General features: G+C 39.7%; 2 protein-coding genes across 2 annotated transcripts; one reads left to right on the top strand and one right to left on the bottom strand.

The window, feature by feature from the left end:
* Nucleotides 1–734: 734 nt before the first annotated feature.
* LOC113156337 (alpha-tectorin-like) lies at nt 735–19,545 on the bottom strand. The gene is given in 26 exon segments (XM_026351416.1): nt 735–1,180; nt 1,266–1,356; nt 1,781–1,940; nt 2,048–2,299; nt 3,691–3,824; nt 3,922–4,106; nt 4,297–4,416; nt 4,831–5,099; nt 5,363–5,646; nt 5,780–6,175; nt 6,256–6,452; nt 6,533–6,927; nt 7,052–7,209; nt 7,397–7,759; nt 7,761–7,996; nt 8,090–8,642; nt 8,741–9,324; nt 9,407–9,983; nt 10,081–10,481; nt 10,755–10,920; nt 11,088–11,183; nt 11,326–11,604; nt 11,882–11,997; nt 12,257–12,286; nt 12,431–12,492; nt 19,512–19,545. Coding segments are annotated over 25 exon segments (6,117 nt in total). The 5' UTR covers nt 12,474–12,492; nt 19,512–19,545; the 3' UTR covers nt 735–1,148.
* On the top strand, nt 16,403–17,536 carry LOC113156341 (neurexophilin-1-like). Its single transcript, XM_026351420.1, has 2 exons — nt 16,403–16,498; nt 16,856–17,536. Exons 1-2 carry the CDS (start codon nt 16,403–16,405, stop codon nt 17,534–17,536), a joined length of 777 nt encoding a protein of 258 aa, XP_026207205.1.
* Nucleotides 19,546–19,585: the final 40 nt, after the last annotated feature.

Genomic DNA, 19,585 nt, shown 5'->3' with positions numbered 1-19,585 from the left:
TGCCTGACACAGAATGATAAGCATGAATCGACAATTAACCTAGTAACTCACCAAAACTATGTTTCCTTCTTGTCCAAGAAACTGGTTTTCCAAACTGAAACCATTAATTTAATACTTTTAGAAGCTAAGACAGTTTTATGCATAACAAAAACATTGTTGGTTTGGTTTTAAATCTTGAAAAAATGAAAAAATGATCGACACACGCTGTGGGTTCATTACTATGTTTAAGCAACCAGCAAATGTATTTACAAATGCTGCTTCTTGTTCCAAACATGGCCGCAGAAGTATGGCATGAACCAAAGCTAAGGTTGGTGTGGTTTCGGCTGTGTGCATCCATACAAATATATGCAACTAGTAATCCAAGGATAAAATATCATAGAATATGTGAGATCTGAAAACATGATGATGAAGTAGAAACACAAGCAGTGAGATGACAGGGCAGGTTTGAAATAAACAACAATCAGTTCGTACGTGAGTCTAATTGGACATTTTTGCCAATGTAATGAAGCAATGCTGAGATATTTATGTTGATTACAATGGGACAGATGTGGGGTCTGAATGACCTCTGACTGCCACAGTCCATTCAGGGTCTTCCAGCGGTATTGTGTTCAAGGAAATGGGATGGACGGACAACCAAAAAATATGAGGTCTCTGGCTATGGCTGTTATCACGATACAGGCATAAATAAAGGGAGAAGACATTTATATCAGAACACAAATCTATTTTATTGCATGTTATAATACCAGGTTGAACACATGTACTGCTGGGTTCAGTTTACCATTGCTATATGTTTAGATTTATTTGCATGCAGCAATACTCCTATAAGCAGAAATCATCTTTAATTTTGACCTTTTGTTTGTTTTGATTTTATTTATAACCTTAACAGGAAATAACAAAATCTCCCACAGCTCATCAGTGTTTCATAACCAAGAAAACAATTATGTATACTGTACTGATACAGAATGCAATTTCTACACAGAGGATACTCCATGACGGTACTAAAGCTCTACTCGGAAATTTCACATTTCTGTGAGACATACATTGGTCCAACACAAACCTTGTTATTTTGTAGATATTGATTTTATAAAAAGCAACTGTATACCAGTAAAAACATGATATACAGTGCAGTATACAGTATATTGTTCAGTTTACTGTATGTCACGATGTTTCTTCATTTTGTCTGCATGAGAAAAGACAAAGTATGAGTATTCATCTGTATACAGCTATTCATCTATAACATATATTATCACATACCTGGTATCTACCTGGCATGGGAACCAGAGGTCCAAGTGAGACCATTACAGTGTCATGGTATGATATGTCTCTCTGATATCTGTCATGACCAGCATCGCAATACTATAAAAAAAAAAGACAGGGTAACACATTTTAATTGATGCATTAAATCTTAATAATTTACAGATACTCTATACACTTATGAGCATTTTAGCAAATCTTGGATGCCTTAGGACATCCAGAAAAATAGAGGATTTATTTTTAGAATTGTTTCAGTTTCCATAATGTGTTGGGTGAAACTGGCTATTAGCAGCACATGCTACATGCTACAAAGTGAAACTGTGAAACAGAGAATGGTTTTGAGGATCCCTTGCAACAAAGCCTTTTTATGCATCACTAAGAGAGAATCCCACAAGTGAAAAAACACAGGAGCAACCTCATGATTTCTACCCTTAAAGCTTGCAGATCATCTTTTATAATTTCCTCTTTTGAATGTGTAGATTATTATATCAGAGCATATTAAGTTTGTCCCTGGCATACTACTTACAGCTGTGCACTTGTTGTGGCTCAAAAGACACAGGTGGACCTGGCAGTGCAGGTAGATGGATGGAAAATTGGTAAAGGTGAAAATCTCAAAGGAGAATCGAGCCACAGTAGAATTGCCATTCTGAACCAGCTCAACTGTACCATCATCTGGATCAGGGCATCTGTGGGACATTAAAGGATGTGGAGGTTTAATGTTAGCGTGCCATCTGTGGAGTAAAGCAGCAGGGTTAGGAACAGAGCCGAGCTGGAACAGAATATGGGTTCTTACTTTGCACTAATGAGATAGTGTTGGACTGAGTAGTGGGCGTTGTTGACCGGCGTGGCCCAACAGGTGTCCAGAATGGTGGAGATCTGTCGTTCATCAACTCCTTCTGTCCGTACCTCAACATACAACCGATGGTCTATTTCCATTCCTATGTTAGTGTTACTTGTCAGGGGGAAACAGAAACCAGGATCCTGGTAGGGGATCATTCTCAAATGATAGTGACCTTGGCCAGCTGGAAGTTCCTTCCTCACATTGCTTCAAAGAATAATACATCATGTGAGTACACTTAACAAGGAATGGTTCCCTGACAGGTTTGTGGTTACTTCCAAGTTCAAGAATTATGTCTAAACAGAACATCAACCATGTGCACCTAGCCTCACATGTACCTTGTTCATTGGTACATAGGAAATACCTACAAAGAGCAAATCTTTCATACACCTTCTGCATAGATGCAAGTGCACAATTTCAAACCAGTTTGTTCACATTTTAACAGAGTCCGCTCTTGCCAAGGAAAAACCAGTGTCAATGTCAACTCAAAACTGTGTAAAACATAAAAGTCATTGTTAAGTGCAACACTAACATTAACAAAATATTCAAATAAAATTGAATTGAATTGAAACTTCAAACCGACTCTAGCTAGCACCAGTCCAGAACCAGCAAGTAGTTACTTATCCAAAAAGAGATAATATAGGAACCTACAGGAAATCCCCTAAAAAAGAGAACTCCACAAGAACAAACACACAGGATAAGCACTGGGCAGTGAGACTATTTGTGTAATACCTGGACATCTACTTGTGGCCAGGCTTGTGTTTAATAAGCTCATCCGGGATTTTTCCACTAAACATTTGCCAGAATAAAAAGGTGCAGCTAAGTCAAGCCATGATCTCACCAGGTTGGCCACACCTAATGACCCAATTGAGGCGGTAGGAGGGGTTGTCAGAGGTGTGACTTTCAGATCTACTCACAGCCTCACTTTCGATTGTTTAATCTAATGATACAATTTTTGCCAGGTGTGGAATTAAACCAGCCTGGAGGATAAATCTGTGGTTTCTAACCATTTATCCTCAGATTGAAGAAGCTACTTGAGTAGCTAGTAACGTGAACAAAATTGTTGGTACCCTTCTCTGAAAGAAAGAAAACCCACAATAGTCACTGAAATAATGTGAAATTGACTAAAGTAATAATAAATAAAAAATGTATCAACTACCCATGTAAATCAAACATTGCATTTGAGTTGTGCTTTAAGAGAACAGTGAATGTGAATGATAATAAAAAGCTAAGGACAACTCTGAAGGAGATTAGAGGTTTCAATAAAGTTGTTGAAACATCTCAAGGATGATCGATGGAACTAGGATACACCAGAGCAAAGCAGAGTCACGGCAAAGACTCTAAATGCTTATGTACATGATTTTTTTGTATTTATTAATTCTAATAAATTTAAAGTTCTTTAACTTCAACATTATGGTTATTTTTTTTTTTAGAATTTTGAGGAAAAACATTTTCGCAGTAGAAAGCGCCCCATCAACTTAGATATGCCACGTGATCTGTAAAACTCATGAACATTTAAAATAGTTTTGAGGTTTTGATTCCTACCATTACACTCAAATGTAAGTGTGTGTGCCTGTCCTTAACCCTGTTACTGTTACCTCTCCACAGGCTTGATCTCCACATCCATAGACAGTGCCTGTGTCAGTGGATATACACAGGAGAAAACCAGATGCATTTGTAGGGCTTCATCACCCATGATGATGTTCTCATACCTGAAGTGGGTCCCGTTGCTCTTTAAGATTTAAAAGATTTAACAAGTTTAATTGTTATTTCAGAGATGAAATTCATTTGAGGTGAACAATTTACATTAAATAATTTTTTTGTCTTACCTTGAGAACTGTCCCACACAGTTGGTCATCATTGTTAAAGTGGAACACCAGACGTCCATCCTGGAGAGTCCCTTTACAAGAGGCATCTCGAAGATGGAGGGAATTAGGATGAAATCCAGCTTCAAACAGCTGGCAGCGGGACAGGGATATTGTGCCTGAACTACTTTCACAAGTGATGGAGGAGTCTAGAAAAAAATTTTAACAGATTTGGCTGAACCATGAAAAAGTTTAACCCACATGAATGCAATTATTTGCATTAGAGAAAAACATTCAACAGTTCTTGGTTCCAAATTTAGCATTTGCATTACTATTAAAAAATCATCGGCTAATGTACAGTTATTTGTGGAAGAAAAGCATTAATTGTGCGGTCCACACCGTAGCTTTCATTGTTGTGCCGAGAGAAGTGGTCATCACAGAGGCAGTCATATGCACCATCTTTCTCACCACACCACTCATACTCTGTGCAGTTTTTGTGTTCACATGGGTCTGACTCAGCTGGAAAGCAATGACAGAAAGTTGATGAACCAGAACAGGTAACAAATAAACAAACATAGTCTCCAATTTAAAAGTATTATCAATCTCTGTTCAAGGAATCATATTGTGCTTTTCCTGGTCTGACATTACATTTGTGCTTTTGTGGATGTTACATGTGGTCAGAGTGCTGGTTGGTTCAAGTTTTAGTCTGGAGAGAGTATATGTCTCAAATAAATGTTTTCAGTCTCCAGGCCAGAGGACCTAATGCCTAAATGAATTTAACATGTATTTATAGTTTTAAATTTCAATTGATCTATATCAATTAAGCCCTTAAATAAAATGTAACCCCAAATTAAACATAATATGGTCACTTTAGGTAATAATAAATGTTGTCATACTTTAATCTGGCTTTCTATTAATCAAGGGTAGACATACCACACTGCAGACCAGACCGCCACTCAACAATGTTCAACCCCAGAACAGAGCAGGTTCTCCCATAGGCAGCAACTGCAGAACACAGAATGTCATTGGCTGGAGTGTACAGGCAAAGATCATAGACACAGGAAATGTAAAATGGCTGAGGGTCAGAGTAGAGGTGACAGAAGCTGAATGGACCACTGGTGTTGGTGATGACACTACAGAGCTCAGAGTACTTGTCTCTGAAGAGACATGTGTTCAAACCAGGACCATCATTGGATCCGCATCTGAAAAACACAGGCAGGGTTACAGGTTTAACAGGTTTTTATTTTGTCTGAAAAATATTACTGCAGAATATGCAGATGCAGGTTTCTGTGATTCTGTGAGGAATACTTATTAAAGCCTGTGAAATACACCCAATCTGTCTTACAAATTAAGAGGTTGTTAAGATGGAAAAAAGCTATAGCTAATAGGCATCGATATTCAGATTGCCAGCTTAATAATATCTAACCATGCATTTTGCATTAATGTGGCATACTGTGTGTACTACCCTGGTTGACTTCTGGTTGTTCTCCACCCATGTCCAAACTCATTGTCATTTTGTGCCTGTGTGCCATTGGGCAAGACCTTGTCATCTGCAGGATCACCATTGAAATTGCCACACATCCCAGTAACTCTGTTTTGATAATTTTGGCCCAGTCTGACCAGTAGAGTACTTTGCCCATCAAACTGAACTGTCAGGTCTGTGGCGTCAACCACGATGTAGCCTTCCTGCTCTTCCACCTTAGCTAATGTTCCTGCAGTGGTGGGAAGAGACACCTCACTTCCATTTACCTGGAGGGAAGAGAGATTGTAGAAACACAGAGAAGGTTTGGGGAGGCACTAGTGAGCTACGCTCTTAGTACACGTAAATACAGTGAAAAGATATTACTCTTCAAAGTTGTAAAGACTGTAACTGGGAATGTACCTTTACTCCTTTGTTCAGTCCAATCCTGATGTGCACACTCTCTGTTTGTCTTGAGAGATAAATATCCACTGTTGATACAAAGGACACAACGTTGCTGCCCCGGTGATTATTGGTGGCTGCCACCTGAAACTGGGTTTCACTGATGTCATGGCTCACGCTCTCAGTGATGATGTAAGAGCACGTGCCCTGGAAATGAGCCAGTGCTCCATCAAAGGTGAAGTAGTGTGGGTCTCCCCACACAGTGCATGTAGACATTGAATCAAAACAGCCCAGCTGACCATTTCTGATGGTGCACTGTTGTGCAGCAGAGCAAGATGTAGCAGAGCAGCGCAGGTCATTGGGACCATGACATTCACATCTCTGGGAACAACCCTCTGTCCAGAAGGACTCACCAGCCTGTAGTATACATTTATGATATATATGATTCCACAGAAAATGTCAGTTTTTAGAAACTTATTAACAGGGATGTAACTTACATTATAGTAGAAGCCATCATGCTGACAGCCACAGCTGTTCACAGAAACACACCTCGTCCCACTCCTAATAAAACCTTCATTACAGAAACATCCTTCAAAGCAAACCTGCTCACAGGTGGTATTAATGCTGCTGGCACAGGTTCGACCACAGTCTGTACCACATAGGTCATAATGGCTGTTGGATGGACAGTCTAGACCTTTATAAATTAGAAAGGGAAGTGGTAACTGTTATTAGTTTCAATGTGATTTTAATGTATGCATTGGCAAATTTACTCACTGCAGGGGGTGTTCTGTCTCCAAGGGTAGATTTGAGCATTAGCAGCCTGACAGGCACTAACATATGCTTGAATGGCTCTGCACAGAAGATCTTGACTTCCTGACACACACACATCAAACACACAGTCATTGAAATATGGTGTTGGGTCCACCTGCTCATGGCAGAAACTGAAGGGGCCATCAACTGCTTGAATCACATCACACTGAGCTCTAGCAGGTTGTTCATTGGTACATTGTTGGCAGGAGGAACCACACCCATCACTGCAGGTGTAGTTTCCTGCCGCCTTCCAAGAGGTCCCAAAGTCATCTGGAGTGGTGACTATTTGTCCAGTTGGGGTGTGGAAGTCATCATTTGGATTTCCATTGAAGTTTCCACACAGTCCACATATTTTTCCACTGAATTAATGGAATTGAATAAAAATGATTAAATGCTTTTCAACTTCACCCAGAGTCCGATTATGTTGATAGATCAATGCAGAATGTGTTGATTTGTGTTGTGTGTATAATCATGTTAAACAACCTGTAAGTTGAAGGCACAGATATGGACACTGTACTCCATCCGTCATACGTGACACTCAGGCCAAAATCAGTATTGACAACTGTGAGATATCCATTTGCAAATATAGATAAACAACTTCCATTCAAGAGAATAGGTAATGTTCTTGTTAGTCCATTGACCTTAGATATCAGAACAATAAAATTGAAGAAATAATCAGAGACTTAAATTGTTTTCTTCTATCTGATGCTATTAAAAATTATATATGTTTTATCCTTTGTAAATATAGATAGATAGATATAGCAAAGTCTGTTGAATCATTTGATAAAAGAAAAATGTCTGCGGGAGTTCAAAATTTTTGCAAATCACCTGTACCACACCATGGCTGTCCCTCGACACACGCACTTGGTAGCCCCATACATTCACAAAAACTTCAGCTGGGATAGAAACTGAAAACCCATTCCATGGCTCATTCTTGGCTTCTACAGAAAACTGGTTGAGTTCATCAGTGACATTGCAAACTGTTGCCAAAACATAGCGACAGGTTCCCTGGAAGTCATATGCCTTGTGATCAAAAGTGTAGTAGTGAGGATCTCCAGAGGCAGAGCAAGTGCCACGAGGGTTGGGGTGGCAGCCAACCTCACCCCCCACCACTCGGCAGGATTCCTGGAAACCACAGGAGTTGGGGACACACTGGACTAACCCAGTTGTACCATCACAGGTGCACAAGCTGCTGACATTCCTCTCCATCCAAGAACTGTTCACCACCTTGACGGTAACGTCCCTGGTGATAGCATCCACAGGATGTTGGTGGCACACACTGGTTGCCATTAAGGACAAGACCATCATCACACTGGCAACCCTCCTGGCACACAGTGTCACAGGTGAAAGGGAAAGAAAGGCTAGGGCAGGTGGAAGGACAGGAGGTTCCACAGGGTTTATAGTGGCTGTTTAGAGGGCAGGTTGGCTCTAAAGACAAAAGTACAACAATGGAGAAGATACTTTTTAATTTACAAAAGTACGAAAGTTTCAGTTTTCAGTAAAAAATTAAAAAGTGCTTACCACAGCCAGTTGCATCTCTCCACAGTCCTAAGGCAACTTCTTTCTGTTGGCATGAAAGAGCAATGCCTTGCAGAATCTCACAAGCCACCACTGCTGGGTGTCTAGAGAACTTAACAGCGTCATCACAAATTTGAATATGCTCCCATTGGTCTGCTATGTCCCAGCACTTTGCAAAAGGCCCTTGTGGCAATCCAAGAATACCACAGTACTCACTAGAATTGTAATTCATTGTAGAATTGTTACTTGCACTCTCCACACACTGTGCAGCCAGGGAGCCATTTCTCCAGCTGTCTCCAAAAACCTGAGAGCTGTTAACCAGGGTGCCATCTGCAGTCTGGAAATCATCACTTGACTGACCATTGTAGTTACCACAGAGTCCACCCAGTGAACCATTGTAAATGCTAGGTGCAGTGACACGCACAAAAGATGGCCAGACTGTCTGCACTGTGACACCGAAGGATGTGCGAAGGATGGTACTGTAAATGCTGCTGTGGTAGATTTGGATTCGACTGGATGCTGAGCTGAAAGGTAGCCTGATCTGCTGACCGTCAACCTAAGGCATCAGGTTTTGATGTTATAGCTTACAACGACTTCTTACATACACATTCAATCATTGACATAGATTGAGAAGAAAAACTCTCTCCCACTTACCTGAACTCTGCTACTATTCGCTATCTCGATGGACACCTGTGAATTCTCTGCTTCAAACTTTAACACCCAGACGAAGCCCTGCTGGCTTCTGAGATTTCTTTCTAATGTCACCATGAAGTGGGGGGTTCTTGACAAATCCATTACTCTGGCAAGGGTAAATCGACATGCACCAGGATAGTTGTATGTGAGTCCATCAAATGTCTGATATGATGTTGGTCCCTTTTTCCAGCAGGTTGCATAGCTGTTAGGTGTGCATCCTCTTTCTCCCTGCTCCACACTGCATGTTTCAAGTGGGCCACATCCATAGGACTGACAGGTCATGGTGCCGTAACTGCAGCTACAACTTCTCCCACAGTCATCACCTAGTATTACAGTTTCTCCAGACCGGTAGTATCGACCTTCAAAGCTGCAGCCACACTCAGCCTCAGGGACACAGACCCCACCACTGAGGATGTAGCCTGAATCACAGACACAGCTCTCCTGAGCAGGTAGAGGGCAGTTCTGGGTGGAATTGGGATTGATGCAAGTAGCTGGACATCCTGAGCCTTGGGGCTCAAAGTGGCTGTTGGCAGGACAGATGATTTCTAGACAATAAGAAGACATTGATTATAATGACATAGACATTTTCCAGCTAGTATTTGGATTAAAGTAAACTGACGGACATACCACAGAAGCCTGGTCTCCTCCAGCTTGGCAGCTGGATACCATTCTGATGACACTGACTTGCGTACACATTCAGGGCTTGGCACAGAATGGGTTGGTATCCCCCTCCTACACACAGATCATACACACAACTCTCCAAAAAGTTCTGAGGAGGAAGTTGTTGATGGCAAACAGCAAAAGGTCCAGAACCGCTCAGGAGGATACCACAGTGGTCTGCATTGCTGTATAAAGTTTTCTTAGCTTCAGTGCAGGCAGCACAGTCCAGGCCTACACACTGCAGCTCACAACCAGGCTCATCATTACCTGATGCCTGCCAGCTGTTGGCAAAAACATCAGCAGAGCTTACAATATTCCCTTGGCGAGTTTGAAAGTCATTCCTGGGGTTATTGTCGAAGTTTCCACACAGGCCACATGTTGCATTCTGATAATTGTAGGGCAGGCTAATCGTGACATAATGACCTGTGTCATAGGATACTTCCAAGCCAAAGTCAGCACTGATGATCACAGAAAAACCTGACCCATAAACTTGGACAGTGCCGTTCCTGAGATAGAACGGAGTGGTTGCAAAAATGCCATTAACCTGCAAGAATATCAGCAAATATGTCAACTGTAGCTAAATGTATTTTGTCTAGTCAGAAATTTAAAGTTAAAATATATCCACAGTGAACGTCACCAACCTTAGCCTCATTACGATGTCCTTTGACAAGTTCAATAGTTTCATTATAAACATAAACTATAACCAGCCGTGTCCAAGAAACATGAGTGCTGCCCCGGTGTTCATTCTTGCCCTCTACTCTGTAGTAGGGCAACCCAAGACCACATTGCTCAGAGAGAATGTAAGTGCAGGTGCCCTGAAAGTCAAACCAAGTCCCGTCAAAGCTTTTGTAATGTGGATCTCCACTTATGGTGCAGGTGGCTCTCTGCACTGTCTGACAGGAAAACTGAAAGGCAGTTAGCCTGCAAATTTGAGAAAAGGAGCAAGGTTGACTGAGACACTGGAGGCCTTCTGAGGTGCAAGTGCACTTTTGTGCACAGGTGCTATCACTCCAAAATGAGTCACCCTGTTGCACAGGCTCACCTTGAAAAGAATTGAAATAATATGTTATCCAAAACATCAATAGACTCACAAACATAACCCTACCATATAACATATTATATTTTTAAAAAAAAAAGGTTCTTTTTTTTTTACATCCATCACTTGTCTAGGTAACAACTACTGTATCTAACTATCTGTGTGCCATTACCAATTGCTGTATTGCTTACAATATAGAATGATGTACATCACTGTAAAGTAAGGGGTACAAGATACAAAGTTCCACTTGTGGTCACCCTCCAGATTGAGCAGTCTTACCATTGAAGGTACAGCCTTGCAATCCATGATCTACCTGGAAGACCCAACGACCAGGTACATTAACGTTGCTGCTCAGGAGGAAAATTGAGTTATTTCCTGATGCATTTTTAGATAATGATCCAGGGATGGTGAAATGGTGAGTGGAGTTGATCGTGTCATATCCTGCCTGGAATACACAGCACATGATATTGTAAATCAAAGAATATGTATCATAAGTGCTACATATTGTTTACATTTAGTCATTTAGCAGTCATATTGTTATTACTGTATTCAGGCACTGAAAAGACAAACTGCATTTCTTAAGTGATCACACATAACTTTGATGGTTCTGACCTGTATACTGTGAAATGTAGATGCTATGATCCCATAGTTCATCACCACAAATGAGTATGTGCTTCCAGAGATCAACACTGCCTGTACAGTTGTGTGCTGAAAGAAAATGGTTACTCGTACAACATAAAATGAAATGTGCATATATAATGAAATAATATGTGCTTATTTCACCATTTAGTACAAGTTCACTGTTCCTGAATTTGGGAATGAGGAAATAAAAAATAATAACACGTCTTACTGTTTCACTGACAGGAAAGTAGGCCACCTCATACCATGTTGCAACAAAGACCCAGTTGGCATTGAAGTTCAGTTTGGGGAAATAGGTGTTAATGTCACGTGTAGCTTGTTGGAGAACACTTCCAGTGATATATTGGTTGTAGTAGACGTGACCACTTAGCCTATTGTCCAAATCAGTCCAGAACGGAGCTATGATGTCTCTGGATCCATGTATTGGGAAACTCTGAGGAATGAAGGCTGCCCATGGAGCATCAAATGTTAAATGTCCATTCTGGTTGACCTAAAAACAAATTCTTGGATTAAAAAAATTTTGAAACTGACATAAAACAGATTTCTAACAATTCCATCCAGAGTAAGAATTTCTGGCACAGCTTTACATACTTTTAATGTACATGTAAAATGAAAAATGTAAAAGAATGTGTTTAAATGAAAAGTAACCTGGTTAAACAAATGTTACAACTCACAGTAGAAGTACGATGGACATGAAGGAGAGGAAACTATGACCAGCAATCTTTTTTACATACATTCTAAACAAACAAATAAACATACATACATACATAAATCTGATCATATAACTTTCCAAAATAGATAAAAGGTCGATGCAAGGTTATTAAAGGGGAACTTCCGTCATCTGATCGAGGGCTGGTAGTGCCAGACACTGGGTATAAGAGTCCTACAAGGAACAAAACTGCAGGGTCACTGAGAGAACACAGATTTTCCAAAGCTTCACAGTATCTTCAGCAAATAGTTTTTTCAGGATCAACATAATAATTTACTTATGCTCATGTTTCTTCCTGTGTTTCTTTTCACTAATAATAAAACACTGTTATTATTTAGGTACATCTTTGATGTAGGTGCTATGGCCTATTTAATTTAGTATAAATGTTTAACTGGCAAAAGAAACACAATGAACTGTCTAAACTTTGATTTACCTGAACTCTGGGAAGTCACTGTGCCTGTAACTTAAATAAAAAATAACAATAATAAGACACATACAAATAAATGTATATTATATAACTGAGTAAAAAGAAATTAGTTCACTAAACAAAGTAAGTTAACTATATTGTTAACAAATAGACAAATACAATTTGGATAAAAATACTTACATATTCCCAGAAACAGCACAGAAAACCAGGTGTGATCTGCCATTCTCCCAGATAATTCAGATCTGTTAATAAAAATTGCAGTAGAGTTAAGGTTATGTGCATATGCACTAAATACAAGGCATTCGTCTACCAAATGATTTAATTACCTGAAGATATATGCAGCCTTTTCCCCTCTCATCCATTTGAGATTGCAGAGCTGGACCAAGGTTTTATAGAGCAAAAGCTGGCACAGTCACACAGACCCGTTTCAAATAGGTCAGTGTAAAATAGATCTTGCTTCCTCTTAAAAATTATAATATCTAAGCCACATTGTGAATAATTAAACTGTGATTGGGACCAAAAATAATAATGAGGGGCAATACCATCGCTTTTGTACATACATTGTCACAAGTGATAAAGTGTTTCAATATTTAATTACAGCGTTATTGTGATTATGCCATGAGAAGACCACCTCATTTTATTCTGATGCTGCCTGAACAGTGATTTCCTGCTCAAATTCAACAGGCTATTACTGAAATTTGCTTCCTTAGACACAAATCCTGTGTTTTTAGTGATCAGTTCTTCTGTGGATTGTGCCTTTAAGTTTCTAACATTGAATGTTTGCATGTGCAAATAAAACTATATCTTTTAATCGTTGTACTCATTAGACTAAAGTTTGGATGTATCTAGTTCAGTCCAAATCCTGCACTGAAACTGGTGTAGAGCGCCGGGTTGTGTCTTGTTTCACAGGCGCCTGAAAACGCTGGCATTACTGTGAGATGAACAGCAGCCGTAGCAGCGGTAATGCATTCCTGAAGTGCTTTCTATATATGTGTATTTGACAGAATCAGTTTTACCAAACTAGAGCTTTAAACTGTGTGGAATTTGCCAAAACGGTGTGAAGAAACCAAAACCCCTAAAGTACCAAGTAAAGAGAAGTCGTTCAAGGAATGTAGATTTTCCGTGCAGAAACAACGTTGATGTTGTGATTGTGATCCTTGTAAACGTACACCTACCTATCTACTAAGAAGCGCTGCACATATGAACTTTTAACATATCACAGTCATATCTGTTTACCTGCTATCTTAATAGAGTCTTTGTTTGAAGGCTGCTGACCTGCTGTTGAAATTTCAGTCAGCTGTTGTTAATCTGTATTGTGCTGTGACCCCATTTTGTCTTTACAACATAGGCACAGAGGGATGTTTCTGGTATTTCCCTACTCTCACTGACAATAGAAACACCTGATAGTATAACAAAACCCCATTTAGCAGCACTACAAGCTACTGTTCCCCCAAATTTACATCAGCCCCCCTATAGAAGTAGCTCGGTTTAGGCCTTTACCACAGTAGAATCATTGCAGGACTCTGCCAGACATCATGAAATATGATTAATAAAAGAGCTGGAGTGAGTTATGCTCAAATACTTTGAGAACCATCTGTTTAGTTACTATCACACGGTCATACAAAACAAAACCTTATCTCAAGTTTCATCAGTGCTTGTGAAACAAGCTGCCTCCTGTATCCAGCACATGCAGAGGACTGTTCTTATTAAGTTAGATAATCTCCAGTCATGGAGTGTCACAAAGTTATTGGTCTGTGTGCTTTAAATTCTTCACTTTATGGCATGACACAATGTACCCAACCCACGTCTCAAACTGACAGCATCTTCTGACACTTTGCTTTCAGGTTTCTTGAGTAACACACACAAGCTTCCAAGAAAAGGCAGCTGAGACTTAGATTATCTGATAGTGACCACACTTGCATGGAAATTTAAATATTATCGAGGGGTCATTACCTTTACAATATTACAAACATATTTAATTAATGCAATATTGTTTTTTACAGGGATAACATTTATTAAAAGTGCTACAAATACTTCTGTTCTGTGTTACTTTTAATCATTAGTGTACTAATGATTAATTGGTAAATATGTATTTGTTTTTCACATATCTAGTGTGAAGTATTTCCCAAACTTTTATGGTAATCAGGAAACATTTTATAGGACAACTGTGGCTTCGTCCATCTTGGAAAGTCGATGAAATTGTTTGCACGTTGCTCAGTAATGCACAGTTTTAATGTGCCAATGTCCAGTGTTGCCCTGGATTACTAGTGACACTTGATCAGCATTTAATCTTCCTCCTCACTGTAATTTAGGCTGCTAAAACTAAATCTAAGATCAAAAAAACCTGCACAACCTGCAATTTGACATGAATTCCGAGCAAAGGTAAGCTGAGAGGAAGTGGGAGTTTCCAGGTGCACATTAACCCTAGAATCTGTGACCCAACAATTCTGCAGCATGCAAAGAAATTTAATTAATTATACTGGAATTACTCCTTTGATTGTTTTGTAACTGTTTTGTTGATTCAGGAACTGCCATTGTGATTTTTAGCTTGATTTCCTGGTTCTAAAATTGCAGGAGAATAAAGGTTTCACCGTTTCCCTCACTACGACACCTGGAACACTGCTTTTGTCACAAGCTATGCTCTCATACTGTCTGCTGGGACACTGCATGGAAACATAGCTTGCACAGCACAAGATGATGCTGAAGTGGCACAAAACAGGTAAATTAAGAGGAAATTTATCATCTCCAGGCTACAGGAGAAAGCGCACAAGCACAAAGGAGCGCCTTTCAAATGAAGCTGCATTCATTTACCTTGCAATTTAAACATAGGAAGTCTCTTGGTATGTAGCCCGAAGCACATAAACCTCACAAGAATTCATAGCTTAACACAGTGTTTTTTGAGCAGCAGATTCTTCTCACCATATTGAAAAATACATTTTGAAATTGCTTGTAGCAGAAAATTGAACTACTGTTATTCCAGCAGCTTAGATGTACATAAAATATAAACATAGTAAACTAGTGATCACATACAGATGTGAGCAAAATCATGTAAGAAAACATGGCTAAATGTGCAAAAACAACAGTGATGTTCGAATTTTCACAGGACACTGCGGATTATTTACCTTTGCTAGATCTGTATCGGTATGCATGGAAGGATTACATCTTAACCCAACTTAATGATTTAAAAAGTGACAACATGTAAATACAGATGTGGCCAAAAATATGGGCACCCTTCCACTAAAGAAAGAAAAAGATGTTAATTAATTTTTTCTTTAATTTCGTAGTATAGTTTTATTTATTATTACTTTTGTCAGTTTCAAGTTACTTCAGTGACCTTTGTGGGTTTTTCCTTTCTTTAAGGGAAGGATGCCAACAATTTTCTCCACGTCTATACTTGACTGACAGGCTGTAAACTCTTGTAAACAATGTCACTTGAGCTGCTGTCTTCAAGCAAGTCGCTTGTAAGATCTCATAAGCACGCAAATTCACATAATCTTTACATGAGATGAATGACAGATTTTCCCTTTGGCATAAAGCTGTCCAATAACCATGTGCTTGTGAAAATGCTTTGACACATTAATTATTCATTTATTGTCACATCATAAAAGCCTTAAAATGGAATTTACATTATATTATTGATTTTATTAGCTCCGGGATTTAATTATAGTGCTACTGCTGCTGTAATTACACAATCACATCTAATTTAGCTGCATTTTGTCATATGACCACAAGGTGGCAGTATCACACTGTTGTGTTTGCTTGCCAAGCACTATGAAGGACAATAAGTCCTCTTGGTCATTACACAGAGAATAATGCAAGATGATATTAAGTGAGAAAATGGAAGGAGGACTAAAGACAGGACACACAGCACAGGACATTCTTCCTAATGCCGACATTTCCTCACAGAAAAGGATACGAGTGGGTGTGTGTGTGTGTGAGTGAGGGGCTGAAAGAGAGAGAGGATAGATGCTGTAACACTGAGGGTAATACATCTGTAGATCTAAGAAAGCCTCCCAGTGTGTGTGTGTGTGTGCTGTTAGTGCAAGCAGCAGCACACCAAAGGTCTCCGGCTTGTTTAACAGCGTTTCATGTGCATTTTTATGTTCGACATGGACTTTGAAAACTTGACTCGCCGTGAAAAGGCTGTGTCAGATGAGAGTGGATGGATCTGATAGGAACCTGGGCACCATGGAGATGTTCACCAGACACTGCTTTTTATGGACACTTCTGAAAGGAACCTTTTGTTTGGTAAGTAATAAGATTCGTGGAGGTCAATCTAACAATTCGTTCTGCTCCTGACACACAATTGCATTAGTAATTTAAAAGTCACTGCTCTACACAATAAGTACTTTTAGATCTGCTGAAATAAAAAAAATGGGGGAAACAAGACTAAGTTCAGTGACTTGCTTCCATATTTTTTGCTTATAAACCACCGTTTTATTCTTTCTTTGTTGCATGTGGCATGTTTTCGGCAGGTCTTTAACTTAGAATCCATATAAACTGAGTTTTCTATCATAACATGTTAAACCTTTCTACTCTTGTACATATTCATTCACCTCTTCACCTAATCAGTGATCTAATTTCTCTCCTGATTATTTTGTTTAGTTGATTCTCGGGCAGCATCAAGGCAACGTCGCCTCCAACAAGAAAGCTGAGCCTGGACTTCACGGAGACCCTGCTTTACAAAAATGGATGCCGAACACCAAACCACCCACCAGCCCCTTCGTCCCTCTTTCAAAGCAGGGAATTTGGGAAATACTTGGGGGAAACTCACAATCCCACTCCAACCCAAATTTAAAGATAAAACTTCGACCCACAATGAAAGTTCAAGGAACTTCTAAATTCTCCAGGACGTTCAGCTGGGGAGACTTTTACTCAAACATCAAGACAGTCAAACTGAATTTGCTGATAATGGGGAAGATTGTGGATCATGGGAATGGCTCTCTTGGAGTCTACTTCCGCCACAACTCCACGGGTGTGGGCAACGTGTCCGTCAGCCTTGTCCCACCAATGAAAGAGGTGGAGTTCGATCTCGTGCGCCAAAGTGTGGTCCACCCCAAGGACTCGAAGACCTTCAACTGCAGGGTGGACTATGAGAAAACTGAGCGGAACAAGAAGGTGATGCCGTGTAACTACGACCCTTCGAAGACGTGCGCTCAGGAGCAGACTCAGAGCCTCGTCACCTGGATGTGCTCCAAACCCTTCCAGGTCATATGTGTGTATGTGTCTTTCTACAGCACGGACTACAGGCTGGTTCAGAAAGTTTGTCCAGACTATAACTACTAGAATCCAGATGTCCACCTGCCCACAGATTGACCAGAAGTAAAGCCAAGATACTGGAGCGTTAGATGGACTGTTTGGAAGTTTAAAGGGACTCCCAAATGTAGCATTACATTGTGTTTTTTTAAGTATTACTATAATGTAGATGTTTTAGTGCAGTATTGTGTTTGTTGTAGTTTGTAGTTTACAATCCCATATGACAAATAATACAGAATGTAATGTTCAGCAATATCTTCTTTCCTTTTTTACTGACTGGCACAAACAATTTATCATCAAAGTTGCACCTTTACATCAACACATTAAGCACTGAAGTAAATCTTTTAGCTTTCATATTATTCCTCTCATTATACCTCTCCCTAACAATACTTATTAACAAAAGTCAGTATTTTGGTTGGTAAGGGCTCTTAAATCATCATCTTCTGATGTCTCGGAGGTATCAGACTATGGATACTCGTGTACGTGCCACCCTCATTTTGCAGAATAAAACTGAGGTGTTTAAATATTGTTCACTAGCGATGTGATTTTACCTGTACCACGTGTACGGGATAGGTAGTGTGCATTGAACATCTATTACACATTTATTGGCAGACTTATGTCATATGCCATATGTGTTATATACTTCCTTACGCAGCGCTCCGTATGTTGCTTTATAAATATGAATACCACTAAAAACAAAAATCAGCAAGTCCTCTAAAACCACCAAATCGTCCAGGGCTGGTCAGGATTCAGTAAACCTACATCACAAACAAGCGTTCCAACCATATGTCTTCATTTGCAGGGTTTCCCCTGACTGTTGCTCTATTCGTTATTGATCGGTTGATGTTATAAATGTGCTTCAGCTGGTTGTTTATTTTACCTACTAATCAAAGTGATTGATGACACCTAGGTACTCATCAACACTGTATCTGATGCTGCTGACTTAAAAGATTATATTTTTTTTATTTAAAGCTAAATATAGTAACGCCTGTACTTAGCCTGTTAGAGAAAGTTCAAATGTTTTTTCAAGAAGCGTGCAGGCCGCGACTTATATGTGAAGTTTGGATCAGTGAATGCTCACGGGGCCCACAGCCTGGCAGGGGCCCTGCTACAGAGATTAAAGATTTTTGTTCTGTACTGCATGAACAGACGTTTAATGAACCGGGCACATGCAGTTAATTCGATTATACAGGTGACAGAGGTGATGGCCTCACGGCGCGGCTGATGGCACCTACGCCCCCACCCAGTGAACCCTCCTGCGCCTCAATTATCATCATGTGAGCACTCGCTCGACACCGTGGCTGCATTCAGAGCCCGCTGGGCTGCAGAGGCAGAAAGCTCCTAACAGCTACCACAGAATTACAAATCAGCCAAAAGGTCTGGGTCTCGGCAAACTATCTGATTTGTTTCACATGGGGCTTAAATCGATGAGACCCATTCCGCAAACTGGTCTCTACTAATATTCCCTCTAACATTCACAGTGGTGGAGGAAACTCGAATCAACCCAATTTAGGAATAATGGAAAATAAAGGAATAATGGAAAATAAAAATAGTATTAAATTAAATTAAAAGTATTACCTTCAGATTTTACTTAATGTTAATGTTTTGCATTTGAAATTATTTATTTTCATTTAGATTTTGCATGTGTAATCTGTAAAAAGACTAGTAACTTAACCTGCAAATGTAGTTGAGTATAAGGTAGTACAAGTAGTGTACAGCACTTGAGTGCAATCACTTTCCTTCTTTTGTATTTCATATAGCTTCACCTCAGCTCAGACATACTGAAAACTGGCTTTTTCATCCACTGATGAAGAACAATTTCACAAAAACCTTAATAACCAGACTAAATATGTCAATCTCAAAATTATAAATTAGAATGACAGCCAAAGAAAACTGTACAGCTCCTGTTTACAAAGCACAGCATTACAGTTTTTAACAGCCTAAGTGGAGTAAATAGCTTTTAAATACACAAGAGTTACAAACTGCTAAAGCTGGAACCACCCACCTTTCATTCTCTGGTGCCGCTAATGTATGTGAAGAACCTCCTGTTCAATACAAACACACAATTAGAACAAAAGT

Source organism: Anabas testudineus, chromosome 19 (assembly GCF_900324465.2).
Source record: "Anabas testudineus chromosome 19, fAnaTes1.2, whole genome shotgun sequence".
NCBI lineage: Eukaryota > Metazoa > Chordata > Actinopteri > Anabantiformes > Anabantidae > Anabas > Anabas testudineus.
Note: the sequence above shows the minus strand (reverse complement) of the source record. Positions and strands in the feature narration are given on the sequence as shown.

What these genes read in the sequence shown, in the direction of transcription:
- LOC113156341 (XM_026351420.1), top strand. Translation starts at nt 16,403, where the DNA reads ATGAGAGTGGATGGATCTGATAGGAACCTGGGCACCATGGAGATGTTC. An exon ending in TGAAAGGAACCTTTTGTTTG is followed by an intron (nt 16,499 to 16,855) that starts GTAAGTAATAAG and finishes TATTTTGTTTAG; the next exon opens with TTGATTCTCGGGCAGCATCA.